The following is a 15,593-nucleotide window of genomic DNA, read 5'->3' as shown; positions in this document are numbered from 1 at the left end:
TCTCTCACACACACACACAGCTCTGCTGGGGCACAAGACCAGGCTGGAGTGCAAAACGTGATCCAGTCATTTCTGCTGCCCGTAGAGCTCCCTTTGGCTCTTCTATTTCACGGCAGCCGGTAAAAGCAGCCTTCCCTAGTTGTTCCCAGCAACACATGCGGCTCTGATCTAACGCCAGGTTTGCCGAGGAGGCAGCTGCAATCTCGAGTTTTAAAGGCAGATTTTCATCCCTCTGTTGTTCATGTGTTGTCTGACTGACTTCAGGGGAAAAGGGCTGATTCAGGACGGTTAGTTTTTTTTTTTTCCCAGTGATGGTCCTTGTCCCGGAGCCAGTTGGACTTCTCCTTCCCACTGGCGATGGTACCCACTGTATCTGTGCTTCACATTCTGTTCCTCCAAGGCAAAATGGAGTCAAACCGAACAAGAGCCCCACTCTAATGAAAGGTTTTTAGAATAGTTTAGTTTCACTGTTTTTGTTTCAGTTCCTAGCTAGTAGTATTTTAGACAAAGCTGCCAGAAGTCCTCACTCAAGCCTGTTAGGGCTGTTCAGCTTGTTTTAATATAGGACTCATAAAAATCCTACTTATCAACCCTCTGATGGCCTAATGAATTCCACAAAGTATCGATCAATCGGCGTTGTTTATAATCTCCTGAATTTGGAGGGTTAGGTTTCAACACGTACACTGCAATAATTGAGGACCACATGAATGAAACATATGATTGTTTATTTGAAGTATTTTCTTAATAAAGCATCTGCAAGAAAAAAAAACATGAAATATGGCAAGTGAATAATTCAGTTTAAGCTGTGTCTGCACAGAACAGCAGTCTTTATTAATTGTGTTTAGTGGCACTACGCTGAAGTTCTGAATGTCTTCTTATATAAAAAGAATTCATTTAACTTAAAATATGACAACAAAACACAATTAAACAAAGGATAAAACAAGGCACAGATGCCTCTAAATCCCCTCATTAAAAAAGGCCATATAAAATAAGTCATTTTTTCTCTCTCTAAGTGACGATTCCAAGGAATCAAGAGTGTACAAGGAAAAGGGGCTGTAACATTGCAGGCAGGCGCTCATTCTCCTCCTCCAGCACAGCACTTTGGCTGGATGCCAGTTCTGCTACTTCAACACCTCTAAAAGCCAAGAAGCCCCTCGTCCTCTCTCTCTCCTTTCTCTCATCCTCCGCTTCCTCCCTCCATTTCTCTCTCCCAGTTCAGCTGCTCACAGGTTCGGCGCCGTTGGCGCTGGATCTATTCTCTTCACCTGTGGCAGCCTGCTTATCCTCCAGAGGTACCCTTCCTGGCTCTTGGCGTCCCCGTCGGCGGTGTTCCCCTCTTGGGCTTCGGGGGGCGCGTCGTCCCCCCGGCTCCGACCCTGCTTGTTGAGGAACACCTCCACGCCGACCATGCGCAGGTAGTGCAGGCGCTCGTTGCGTGGGACGAAGGCCCGTATGGACGTCTTGCCTCGCCAGCCGCACAGCTCGATGGGGCACTGGGGCAGGTCTGGGTTACTGTGGAGAGGACGACAGCACGTTAGGAGGACGAGAGAATGACAGAACAAGAGAGAGAATGTGGAAAGAGGGGGGGTGAAGAGTGAGAGAGAGATTGAGTGGTGAAGAGAGAGAGAGCCATGCAGAGAAAGAGATAAATGGTTGAGAGTTAATGACCATACAAGAGTGACAGGGAACACTTCAGGGTCAGACAACAGGATTATTGAACATCAATGTGTGAATATCTCTGATATGTGCAAATCACTGTGTAGGCGACGAGAGGAGGAGAAACACGGTCAGTGAGCAAGACCGAGGAAAACATAAAAAGAGAAGAAGAAAAAAATAAAGAAGGAAAGAAGGAAAGAAAGAAAGAAAGAAAGAAAGAAAGAGAGAGTTGAGGTATTCACCGTAGACAGAGGGGAACAGAGGGTGTGATCAGGTCAGAGGGAGATTGATGGCAGGAGCGGGTGACGCCAGGAAGAGAAGGCAGCCAGAGAAATAGATGGAGGGCAAACGAGCGACAGAGAGCCGGTGATGAGACAGAAACCCAGAGAGCGAAAGAGGAAAGGATAGAGAGAGAGATAGACAGAGGTGAAGAGAGAGAGTTAGAGTGCCAGAGATGGAGAGAGAGAGAGAGAGAGAGAAATGGAGAGGAAGAGAGTGTAATGCAGGGCGATGTGATGACAGGAAGACAGATGGGTAGATTAGTGGGAAGGGACAAGAGAGGGAGTAATGGCTGGTGGAACGGGAGCGAGAGAGGAAGCCCGTAAGAGACAGAGCTGAACGCCAGATAGACAGAGGTGGAGAAACCAGAGCAGAGAACGAGGGACAGAGATGAGAGCAGAGAACGAGAGCAGAGAACGAGGGACAGACGAGAGCAGAGAACGAGAGCAGAGAACGAGGGAGAGAGATGAGAGCAGAGAACGAGGGAGAGAGATGAGAGCAGAGAACGAGGGAGAGATGAGGGGAGAGATGAGGGGAGAGAACGAGGGAGAGATGAGAGCAGAGAACGAGGGAGAGATGAGAGCAGAGAACGAGGGAGAGCTGGTTGAAACAAGACATTCCATAGCAGCAGTGCTGAGATGAGCAGTTCACTCCCTTGACAAGAAGGTTCCAGAAAAGAGGAGCTGACCCCGGAGACACACACCCAACACACCTCCTCCATCACAATTCACTCAGTGACTTTAACACTCTATATATAGCCTGACCTAACACGTGTGTGTGTGTGTGTGTGTGTGTGTGTGTGGAGATACACAATACTGGTGCCTGTTGACAGTTGCACTAGTTGATGTGTAGGCAGCTGCATACAAGTGTGAGTGTGGCTCTCTGTGGATATCTGTGTGTGCACCCACATACACCCACATATTACATGCGTGTGTGTTTACATGATTATGAATCTATGTGTGAGAAGCCATGTCTTTGACCTTGTGTGTGCTTGTACACTACAAATCCCTATCTGTGCCTGAGAGAGTGTGTGTGTGTGTGTGTGTGTGTATGTATTCTTGTGACTGTAAGAATCACCACCCACGTGTGTATGTGCGAGGCTCAGTAGTGGGGAGGCGAGACTTCAGACATGCAACACTCTCAAGTTCCAAATCATCCTTTTTTTTTTCCCTCTAAGGACTTTTTAAGAAGTCACATCATCAGCTTGAGTCCTGAGCTCTGCTTCTAACAAGCGATCTTCCTCCACATGCACCAAGAGTGAATGCTCACAAGACCTTGCCCTGGGGGGGAGGGGGGTAATGAAATCCTATTAGCTGTTTGCTAAAATGGCTTGCGCCAACATTGAGGTCGAGCCGGCCTTGGTGGCTGTAATTGATTTGGTGCAGCCATCCACTGATGCTAATGAAGCCCCTAAAGTGCTAGCTTTAAAGGGGCTTTACATTTCAGTGCGCTCGCGTTTGCCGTGCTAATTCAGGCAAACAAAGGGGCAATGCATGTCTATTTGTGGAAATCTTTGGCACACAGATCTTTAGTTGGCTTGCCATCACACCTCATGATAACCACATACAGCCATGCCTAGCGCTACACAGCATTTCCAGTCATGTCTCTCCATGTATGGCAAGATGGCGATAAAAGTGACAGAATGTGTACATTGCGCTTCTCCCCTCTTTGCCTCTGATGGCCTGAGTGGTGGCTGGAGACGCAGCATTGCCATAAGCAGCTGGGAGAGTCATCATTTCCATACAAAAGCAGGAACTCTGGTCGGGTCAGGGCAAGCCACTAATTACATGGAAAAAGAATCATAACAGTGTTTGTTTCCTCCGTGTGTGTGTGTGTGTGTGTTGCGCGTGTGTACACACTATATAGTTCTAACTGAAAAAATGAATGCATGAATATGCATTGAACAAATACACACACACACAAACACAAGGCCACACAAAACCGAAACCTAAGTGCCTGCTCATCCTTCTGGAACTAACAGGAATTTTGACAATGCCAGCAAGACACACACACACACTTAAATATTAATGAGGACCTCAACAAGACCCTCAATGCATCAAAACAGGACAAAACAAATCTACAAGTCAGCATATCTGAATATCCAGCCATTCAAATTACTACAGAGAAAGAGTGCATCAAACAGAGCTAGATCAAGTCACTTACTTTGGATCTGGCTGATACCTCAGGACGATGCTTCCCATTTCTACAAGAGAAAAAGACAAGATGAAAGATTGAAAGGGCCATTACAAAGGATTACAGATAATTACGTAAGCATTGCATCAAAAACACTGCCAGCAATACAACTGTGTCTGCATGTGTAACTGTGCTCTGTGTATGCGTGTTCAAATATCCTATAATATAACATCCTCAAATGCATTTTGACGGATATCTTGTTGACTATTATCTAGTTAGTGTGTTTATTTTAGGAAACTTGGTGTATTTTCTTTTTGTTTTTTACTACTAGAATTTTCCTGAACCTCGATGTCCAAATGTGACCCCTGCAACCAAACAAGTACCCACACTGGGCCCCATCAGATCCCCTTATCCCAAGTCAGCTCTGACAAATATGTCTTTGCTGCGTGTTGTTTGCGGGTGACCACAGCGGGGGGGTACTGACGCAGCTTCTTGGCCTGCTCGTGTGCACTGTTGCTCAGCTTGCTGAGAAAGGGGTTCTCCTCTGTGAGCAGCACCTTCACGTCCTCCACACTGATGGTGATGCGCCGCGCATGGATGTAGGGGAACAGCGTGTAGATGCCCTGAGGAGGAGGAGGAGGAGGAGGAGGACAATGTGGAGAAAACAGGGGTCAGAACCACAGTGACTTCTTCATTTGTCTTCTCACCCCACTGCCTTCTCGGTTTGAGTTTTTAGGTCATTCTATGTACAGTCCTCATATTTTCTTGATGCAAACTATTTTACTGCTGGTCCCTTTTAGGGTCACACCCACACCCACCCACACACAGTAGCACTTCCTCTCCAACACAGATCATTAATTCTCACACACGTGTGCATGAAAATGCAGCAGCATCCCATAATCCTCAGATCTCCCCCAGACTAGGGCAGCGTAGCACGACCTCAGCGCAATGTAAAACAGCATAGCGTCCGGCTCATTTCCCAAAATCCTTTGTCAACTCCTTAGGGCCAGGGGCGTTGCGAAGGAACCCTCCGAAATGAGCTGATAGGCTGGATTTGCATTTATTGGGCGACACTGAGTAAATGCCTGGCGGAGTGCTATTAGGGGAGGATTTATCCCCTTATCCAGAGAGACCCACGTTTCAATTTCATTTACATTTATTTATGTAGCCAGCGATTTTAATCAGGCAGGCATTAAGGAAAGCATGGCTTTCAGGAGCCCCCGTTCTCCATAGGTACACTCCATAGTCGCCATCGCTTGACCCTTTTCTATTTTTCAGGGCGATTCCGATATGTCATAATAGAAAACAGCTGTCTGGCCACTGAATCGACGGGTGATCGCGTCGCCAGCCGTGTGTGTAGTAAAGCGATTACAGAATTCCACCTTCGCGTTTGACTATCGTATCGCCCGCCGTGTGCGGTGGGCTTAATAATAGCACATGAAGGTGAATGATATGATCCTCTACATCAGTGGTCCCCAAACTATGGCCCGCAGGCCTGATACGGCCCCCCACCTCATTTTGGGTGGCCCCCCAAAACATGTCCGTGATATATAGCATCTGTCCCGCATGGGAGTACGACATCGTCAAACTATAACCTCCGTAATTTTCCCCATTCATTCTCTATGGCGAGTCTCAACAGTACACATGTCATACTCTTTTTGTCCACTGGTGTTTGTTTTGGCGCTGTTTCCCGTTTGCCATCGTAAACGGAATGAAATGTTGGCCTACCTGCAAACAATGTAAGAGGCCTATGCTGACTGCATCAGTGCTCAAAGTATTCTAAAAGTTTAACAATTAATTGTTAATAACTAACTAACTAACTAACTAACTAACTAACTAACTAACTAACTAACTAACTAACTTCTATTCAAGTCATATTTCTGGGACTTTGAGATATTTTTTTTTCTATTTTTTAGTCACTTATTCAAATGTTCATACAAATTCACAAAGTTCTCATCAGGTGAGTGAAAGTGGCCATTTCAGATGTTTTTGCCTGCACTTCATTAAACTCTCATAGTTTGAGAACTTCACATTATTTGTAGGATATTGCTTGTTCACAACTTGAGCTGTGTATGCAAAGGCACAGAGTTCAGAGTTCACACATTTTGAATAAAATACACTTTTGAGACTCCCTGCAAATACTTTTGGGAATGCTATTTTTTTTATTAGTATTATCTCATTTGAGCTACATTTTACACTCATATGGCATGATTGCAATATAAACACAGCCAACAATGGTATTCAATTAAACAGCACTAAGCTATTTATGGTTACTAATATACTCCGAGTCTCTGGCCCTCTCCTAGAGCCAGGCATAGTGAGCTGGCCCCCGGAAGTAAAAGTTTGGGGACCACTGCTCTACATATTTAATACTTACTCATAAAGAGGATGAGAAGTCCCTGCTACACACCAGTCTTGGCTCTTATGGACGCGTGGCATGTGTGTCTGGTACCTAAGGCACTGCTACCGAGTCCTTTCCATCTAAGCATGAGGCTGATGAAATATTAACCTTGGAGTTGGGCTGAGTCTTGTAATAGTATGAGTCAATAGTGTTTTTTTTCCCTCTCCCCCCCGACGTGAACGGTGGACTGTCCTATCTACCTCCGCCCACCTCTGAGTCACCCGTGGGTGCAGTGTGGGCTGCTCCTACACTCAAAAGGGCATCAGATTAAAGACTCATCTCAAGGCCTGTTATACACTCACGACTAGATGTGGTCATCTCTGCAACGCTATCACACATTCTATTATTAAAGTGTGCAGAAAGTGTGACTACAACCCCCTTAAAATCACAGATCCAGGCCTCCTTGTTTACAAGCCAGAGGGGGACGTGTAACATGCAGTGGGCTGATGATGAACGTGTAGCAACTGAACGAGAACTGCTTGATGAAACTGCAACAGTATAAATTGTTGAAGTAAAGTCTGCGAATAAATAGGGATATTCATTTTTTTTGTTCAAAATTGTGATGTTTTGAAGCTTTTGTGTGGCAGGCGAGATGGGCATTACCTCCTGGGCCAGACGGAAGGCACAGCCAAACTCCTCACCGTCGTTGTTCCGAGACCAGACCTTCACCCCTGTGTTAATGACCTGCAAGAAACACCAATCAAAAACAGGGAAATTAACAGATCATGATGCTTCACCATGCATAATGTATGATTTAGAGCCACCTAAACATTATTCCTCAATGAATCACTCACTCTTGCTGTTTATGGTGGGGCTCGGGTTTTTGAAAGGTTTAGGTCACTTTACAAACTAATTTGCTGATGGTCATAAATAAAAGCAGAAGAATGTATGCATCATCACCAGAGAGAGGAAGTGTGACAAAATCACTCACCTGCCTCCTCAGTGTGTGTGTGTGTGTGTGTGTGTGTGGGAGGGGGGGGAGGAAGTGTGTGCAGAATTTAATAGTAGAAGTAGATTCCACCCTGCAGTAACAACCAACATCCATCTCTCCAGGTTGCAAGCCGGGCAGCAAAATCACTCACCTGTCTCCTCAGTGTATGTGTGTGTGTGTGTGTAGTGGTTAAGGAGATGATCCCAGTGGGCCAGCTCCAGGTCTGCTCTTTGTGTGTCGGGTGCAAAAGGTGGAATGGGGACCCCATATGGCACAAGACCTCAGCCTGACTCTCGCCTTATTAACACTGTGTCAGTGTCACTGTGTGTGTGTGTGTGTGTGTGTGTGTGTGTGTGTGTGTGTGTGTGTTCCAGTGAATGTCCTTCCAGCTGGCACCAGAATCAGGCCAAGGGAATGTGTTTAATGCTTCTATGTTGCAGTGTGTGTGTGTGTGTGTGTGTGTGTGTGTGTGTGTTCCTCTTAAGCAATATGGCAAAGAAACGGAGGGTGACTGGTGTGTGTGATCCACATGTGTGTTTGCGTGGGTGACTGGTGTGTGTGATCCACATGTGTGTTTGCGTGGGTGACTGGTGTGTGTGATCCACATGTGTGTTTGCGTGGGTGACTGGTGTGTGTGATCCACATGTGTGTTTGCGTGGGTGACTGGTGTGTGTGATCCACATGTGTGTTTGCGTGGGTGACTGATCACATGCAGCTCCTTTATGTCCAACCTTTCCCCATCTTACACATCTCACAGCATGTCTGGTAGCCTGACAGCCAAGCAAGGACCAAAAATGGACCTTGGAACTGGGGCAGATACCACCTGCCCCAAACACACACACACACACACACACGCCCTCTCCCTCACCTTCATCCTCTCGCTGTTGTTGATCAGCACGTTGCGCAGCTCCTTGGACACCATGTACAGATGCCTCTTCTTTCCCTCGTGGGTCCTGGTCAGCACATTCAGCTTGGGGAAGTCTGGGGACAAATCATAGAAGGCTCTGTGCCCCACACACACACACACAGTCATTAGCTTTCCACATGCAGGGCACTTACTCACTCTGTATACACACACACACACACACACACACACACACACACCCAGGTTTAGTCAGAAACTTGATATACAGACTTCAAACACACAGGCTAAATGTAGATGTGTCTGCTGGCTCTCTCACACACAGACACACACTCACACACATACCATGGCAGAATCGAGCACAAAATAAACAGTGTGTGTGTCCTGAACAGAAATTACACACACACACAGTAAAATATACTGGGGCATATGGTGCAGGGAGGGGGGGTGTTGCGCCAGTGGACTTGCTGCAGTCTCCGATTCCCCCAAATCAAACATGGCCCCACGCCAGCTCTACGGCTGCGTACACATCTGTCTCGGCTCAGGCTTGCTGCGATCACAGAGACGCAGGCACGAGAGGCAAGATACACTCACTTTTAAGCCAGCCAGCAAGGAAGAGAGAGGGTGTCTCTGTGTGTGCGCGCGTTAGAAGAGCGAGCGAGCGAGAGCGAGAGAGAGAGAGAGAGAGAGAGAGAGAGAGAGAGAGAGAGAGAGAGAGAGTAAAATGAGGCAAGGAGAGACAGCGCCCAAGACAGAATATGAAAGCAAGAGACAGAAGAGAGATGGAGAGGCGAATGACTAGGAGACGTTTCAGTTGATGAGTTCATATTAGTTTGCCAACCACAACTGTCTGAGATCCAATTTTCTTATGATAACAAAAAGATAATCTATGTGTTTTCACATGAAGATCATATTGCCCATATGTCATTGCAAATTTAGTGGGACTTATGGCAGAATAAGTATTGAAGTCCAGGTTTAGAGAAATAAAAACAGAAAGAAAATAAAAACAGGTATTGCATATTTAGTCGCTTTAGGCCAATGCTGGTCCAAGGTGCTTTATTGGCTTTTGAAATGAGACGTCACACACATACGCACATGTGCACAGGTATAAGAGCAGAAGAAGGGCCCCCCACACACACACACACACACACACACACACAGGAGCAGAAGAAGGGCCACACACACACACACACACAGGTATAAGAGCAGAAGGGCCACACACACACCAACACACACACACTCCTGCAGTGAAGTGTTGTGCACTCACTGGATTGGGGGGAATACAGGGTCATCCTCTGTCAGAAACACAAAGGGGTCTTCTTTGAAGCCAAACAGCCTCATCTTCTTTGAAGGTGGAGGACTGGAATTGGAAAAAAAGCAGAGCATTTCATGTCAGCTGGGACTCACTGACCAGCAACAGTGGAGAACTGCTGCAGTTCACAACAGTACCAGCAGGGGTCAGCATGGGTGAAACATGGCAAACCACTGATCAACAATGTCACCTCTTACTACTGTACTGTACTTACTAGTGTACTACTTACTGAAAATTCAAGGCAATTTTGAGAAAAATGTTTTTTTTTGTGTTAATAAATAAAACATGAATTATACATGAACATTAATTTCCACTTTAGGTAATACCACTAGAGCACAGCAAACATCTCCAATCCATGAATCAATTTCAAATCAATTAGATGTAATAGTTTTGATCTCATCATGTCTGGTCTGTTTGGTCTCATCACTGTTTTTTGTTTAGACATTGGACATACGCAAACTCTTCCTTACCAACACACTCCGTCTTTGTTGGCGGCAGGTTCCTGTTGCGCGGCTGTGGGGGCAGCAGGGGTCTCGGAGGAGGTGAGCTCTGAGGGGGCCTCTCCCTCTGCCTCAGGGGCCTCATTCGGGGGAGAGTCCGCTATCGGCTGGTCCACATCTGGTGCCACTTCTGCCTCTGCCGACGAGGCCTGGGTCTTCTCCTTGTTTCGGGTCTATAATAACAATAATAATAATAATAATAATAATAACAATAATAATAAGCTTTGTATAGAACCTTTCTTACACAGAATGCAGCTCAAAGTGCTTTACATTTGGAGCACTTAATACAATAATATGAGAGAGAGAGAGAGAGAGAGAGAGAGAGAGAGAGAGAGAGAGAGAGAGAGAGAGAGAGAGAGAGAGAGAGAGAGAGAGAGAGAGAGAGAGAGAGAGAAAGAAAGAAAAAAAGAAAGAGAGAGGGAGAGGAAACCCACAGAGATACAGAGCGAATGAGTGAGAGGGGTAGGGGAACAGGGAGAGAAACAGAGAGATTTTAACTCATTGAATGCCAAAAACGTAATATTACGTTTTTTGCTAGACACTCTAACACACCTTATATGTGATTTTGGGAACTCTGTGATGAATGGAAATGAAATATATGACGATCGAAAACTCATGAAAACGCACAATCTGGACATTTTATCATAACTCGGTTGCTGCTTTGGGTCGAATCAGTGACGCATGCACGTCAGCTCAAAACCAGGCCAGTTTCGTGGGTTTATCACTAGGTGGCAGTCTCGCTAGGTCACTTCCTTGAAACTTTACAGGCAACACTTCATATTTCATGAAAGATGTTATATCTCCATTTCTAGAAAAAAAAAAAAAAAAAAAAAACAGCGATTTTGATGAAAACTAGCCACTGTTTAGCTTGCGATTTCTCAGGAACAGAAGCGTGTAGAAATACACGGTTTGCACCCACTGAGAGCTTAAAGTCTCACCTTTCAAACAAGCCATTGTATGTGTTCATAGCTATAACACAGAATATGCTGTGGCTGTACAAAAATCATCAACAATGGTCTAGATTGCTGGCACTCTAGGACAGTGTTTCTCAAACCTTTTCAGACCAAGGACCACTTAACCAATAAAAAAACCTCACGGACCACCTAGCTAAAAAAAGAAGAAGAGTAGACGTACTTCAACAGTATATTACACAATAGGCCTATTCACCTTGCTTATTGTGTCAGAGTATTCATATGATTTAAACTGGCGTAGCTTACATTGGCATGTTGCAAAACTGTTTGAATTTACATACAAGTTGGTTCAATATTGCAAACAACTCATCTATATTATATTTTACCACGTCTGCTCGAGGACCACTTGGGATAGCTTGCGGACCACCAGTGGTCCCCGGACCACACTTTGAGAAACACTCCTCTAGGACAAAGCTTCCGAAAACAGCTTGGCATTCAATGAGTTAAAATCTAGGGATAAGAACCACTTGTTCCTCATTTCCACCACTATATCTTTCAGACTGCTCAAACCCACTCTGCACCTGTCAGGATAAGCAGCTGAAAGATGTCTCACAATCACAAGGCACAAAGAGGGAGCAGATTAAAACAGCAGTTGAACAAATGAAATAATGTATGAATAAAACAAAAGAAAAAAAAAGAGAAGAGAACGAGAAGAGATTAGACAACTGCAGAAAAACAGGAGAGAGTATGACCTACAAAAGAGAGACAAACACACACAGTTTAAGAAATTACACAGAGGGAAAGAGATGAGAGAAAGAGGAGTAAAGGCTCTAAACAACCTCAAGAGAGTGTGTGAGCAGAGGGCAAATAAGAGAAAAGACCAAAGTCACAGCTGTGCAGCCTGGTGTGTTTGAGCTGCGCTTTAATGAGACATGAGAGTGGGCACAGACACACACACACACACACACACTAAATCCCCATTTACAAATTCCACTCGAGGAGCCCTCGGTAAGCGGGCTCTGTTGCTTGGCGTGCTGAGACTAAATAAACAGATCTGTGCACGTTCTGTGGATGTCCCACCCCAAAGCTCTCCATTCACTCGGTCACTCACTCATTACCGACCAGCACCGCTGAAAACCATCACACACACACAGGAAGGTTACGGTTAAAAACAGCAGGATTGTACTAGAAAAACACATTGAGAGAGACAGACAGACAGATAGATATGAAAGAACTGAGAGAGAGAGAGAGAGAGAGACTAAGAATTCCCAGGGCTGAGAGACAGTGAAAGGCTGGAAAACAGAACTAGAGAGGCTCAGTAATTTTTGAGGCAGACTGAAACCAATACGACGTCGGTTCACATTTCTCAGATTAATCTGGACATTCAGTGTGGTGGAGGAAGTAAGGAGGTGCACGTGTGGTTGTGGTGATCTGACGACTGTGGGAGGTTGAAAGTTGTGCGTGTGCGTGCGAGCAAATGCATTACCCGTGGATGACGGCGGTTCCAGGGCATGGGAGATTTCTTCAGCAGCACTGCCACAAAGAAACCCCCGGTATTTTGATGATGAGGAAGGACCCTCATGCTAAACGCAAACACAAACACACATTAGGAACATAAACGTCATGATCACAAAACGTCTAGTCTCGCAATCATGAAAATAAGCAACAACAATAAATAAATCAACCAAACAAACCAATCCATAAGTCTAAAAGCTAGCCCATTTTAAGTCCCTTCATTCGTGGAGCATGTCTAATGTAGCCAAACGCAAGGCTTAATATATAATATCCCATTTCTTCCATCAGTCTTTCAGAGGAGAAAGAGAAATCTGTTGAGCACCAAAGCTCTGCCTTCTTGCCTTCAAGTGGCCTAAGAAACACCAGTCTGGTGAACTTGTGATGCCATCTGGTGGTTAAAAGTGGAACTGCACTCTCAACCTGGGGCACTGACAGACAGCCAGACACAGACAGCTCTTCATTTCCCAGGATCAAAGCAGCAGCCACAGGGCCACTTTGATGAGCCTCTAACCCATGAAAAGACATGGGATTGCACGCATCTGAGGCCCTCTCTGAGTGTGTGTGTGTGTAAGTAAGAGGACTCACCATCTCTCGAGGTGCATGTCCTTGAGCTTGTCGGGGTCTGTCGGGGGGAACATAGTGGGGCGGATCTGTGTGTGTCTATTGGCCGGCACCTCGGACCAGTCGGAGTACCACTGGCCCTCTTTGGTCATGACCTGACAGGAGGGGAGGAGGAGACTCAATTTAATTTCCTTTACACAACAAAGCACTGCACTAACAAACACATTTTAGCTCAAGCCAGTCAGAAAATAGAGTGCAGGGAAACATCAAGGGTGCCATGTTATCTGTATTGTTGCGTTGGCAGATCTGAGAAACAATTACGTAGCAGCCACCTTTATCCCAAGGAAATTACAATGGCACAACAGATGTGAACACTGAAGCTTCAGCCTTACACAATTCTTGATAAACAAAGTTGTGAATTACACACTCAATGTCAATGACTTACGCTGGCAATGACAAAACCCATTAGCAACATAATGGGAAAGGAACTGGGTATCTTACCTTCCATGATGTGACTCCTGCCATGTATTTGAGCCCAGGGAGGTCAGCTGAGGCGTCGGCCAGCTCTAAGGCACCTGATCAAGTGGACAAGCACAACGGCAAAGGCTATTCTAAGAACATATGCTAAGAACAAGCTAAGGCTGGCTGCTTGGAGTCCGCATCAATGGGGCCTAAGCATTTGTTAGCCTAGGCATTTGTCAGCAAAGCCTTTATATATCCATAGTAGTATAATAGTATTTCTGTTACTGATTGGATCATAAACGGCCACAGCAACAAAGGGGAATGACTGACTCTTCTCTAATAACTGTGTTACATGTTATTTTTTATATTTCTGATATGTTGCTGATTGGATCATAAACGGCCACAGCAATGAAGAAAAGTGAAAGTGATTGATAATGACTGACTGACTATTATTGTGTTACATGTTGGGGCAGCCGCGGCTGAAGTGCCCTTGAGCAAGGCACCTAACCCCTCACTGCTCCGAGAGCGCCGCTGTTGATGCAGGCAGCTCACTGCGCCGGGATTAGTGTGTGCTTCACCTCACTGTGTGTACACTGTGTGCTGTGTGTGTTTCACTAATTCACGGATTGGGATAAATGCAGAGACCAAATTTCCCTCACGGGATCAAAAGAGTATATATACTTATACTATATGCTCCGAATGTAAAGCACTTTGAGCTGCATTCTGTGTAGGAAAGGTGCTATACAAATAAAGCTTATTATTATTCAACTGGTCACTAAATGGAATTCCAAATGTACATTACCACCATGGTCAGAACTGGTAATGGAAGTTTTAATATGATTTCTGATGGGTACTGCACCACTGTGGTTGCACAATTTTTGTAGTGCAAAAACACTTATAGGAACGTCACATATTACCAACCGTCACGTATGTCCAACCTCTTATGTGTATGTGTCACTTAATTCATTTCTATACAAACCAAGACGGCGGATTCCTAAAGAAACGCAAGCACCCACACCATAAATTTATCTAAATTAGCTATGTACCAAAAATGACATTTTACCGTGACTTAGGCTGCGTGTACAAATCCGCTTGGAGCTCCAGTGGAATTTTGAATTGCGACAACGAGAATTCTCGGGCTAACCTTTGATGTGTCGTGAGAAAGGTTGGGAATAAGTATCCACCAGCCCAGCACCAAACTTCGAGCGTGGTCAACAAAATCGGATATTTCAGGCAGTAAAAGCCCCGGTAAGAACCAAACTAGATTTTGTTCAAATCTACACACCTATGGCTACTGAAAAATGTAAGGTTAATTTAGCAAATGTTATTTTGAAGTATTAAAAAACATTGTTGTTTTAGAATCTTCAAACAAAATGGTTGGTAATTAGCATGTTTACGATAGCAACCCAAAACACTATGTTTTTACTCATTCCAATGACATTACGATCAGAATGAGTGTGTGTGTGTGTGTGTGTGTGTGTGTGTGTGTGTGTGTGTGTGTGTGTGTGTGTGTGTGTGTGTGTGGCGGCGCACCTTCACTCCTCTCCAGCAGGGTGGCGATGACTGCCTCGTCCTCGATGGGGTTGAGGGAACAGGTGGAGTAGACCATTCTCCCACCAACAGCTAGCTGCTCTAGCCCACGCACAGCTATCCGTACCTGCAGCCTGAAGGATCACACATACACACATTTACATTGAAGGCTGACTGACTGTTCACTCAGTCAAATTGAGCAGTACCTGTCTATTGTAGAGACAATAGACTAATGACTATATAGCTAGCTAGACTATATTGCTGAGAATAGACTACTGGTTACATTTACATTTAGTCATTAGCTGGTGCTATTATCCAAAACGACTTGCAAAAAAGGGAAACAAACAGGGTACAATGTGACAAGGACATGTTAGTGCAGCAATAAGTACTACTTACATAGAATCAACTGACAGTTCTAGAAAGGGGATCGTCAAGTGCTAGATTACGCATGTCCAGTTGATTAAGCATGTCCAGTACTGACAACTAAATCAACACACCAGAACCAAAATGCATGGGCTCTATCGGGTCCCCGCACAGTTC

General features: G+C 45.2%; 1 protein-coding gene across 1 annotated transcript in view; it reads right to left on the bottom strand.

The window, feature by feature from the left end:
- Positions 1-708: 708 nt before the first annotated feature.
- The window catches only part of nsun2 (NOP2/Sun RNA methyltransferase 2), a 23,858-nt gene continuing 8,973 nt past the window's right edge, over positions 709-15,593 (bottom strand). Inside the window, exons 9-19 of the mRNA XM_048230023.1 lie at positions 15,057-15,187; positions 13,563-13,636; positions 13,086-13,216; positions 12,472-12,568; positions 10,045-10,247; positions 9,530-9,622; positions 8,269-8,404; positions 7,073-7,153; positions 4,553-4,691; positions 4,099-4,138; positions 709-1,512 (exon numbers count right to left, since the gene is read on the bottom strand). Coding sequence (XP_048085980.1) covers positions 1,224-1,512; positions 4,099-4,138; positions 4,553-4,691; positions 7,073-7,153; positions 8,269-8,404; positions 9,530-9,622; positions 10,045-10,247; positions 12,472-12,568; positions 13,086-13,216; positions 13,563-13,636; positions 15,057-15,187 — 1,414 coding nt within the window. The 3' untranslated portion in view covers positions 709-1,223. The remainder of the gene's footprint in view (positions 1,513-4,098; positions 4,139-4,552; positions 4,692-7,072; positions 7,154-8,268; positions 8,405-9,529; positions 9,623-10,044; positions 10,248-12,471; positions 12,569-13,085; positions 13,217-13,562; positions 13,637-15,056; positions 15,188-15,593) is intronic.

The sequence above is a fragment of the Alosa alosa genome, chromosome 20 (genome assembly GCF_017589495.1).
Source record: "Alosa alosa isolate M-15738 ecotype Scorff River chromosome 20, AALO_Geno_1.1, whole genome shotgun sequence".
Classification (NCBI taxonomy): Eukaryota; Metazoa; Chordata; class Actinopteri; order Clupeiformes; family Clupeidae; genus Alosa; species Alosa alosa.
The sequence above is the reverse complement of the archived record's forward strand: the minus strand, read 5'-3'. Positions and strand labels throughout refer to the sequence as shown.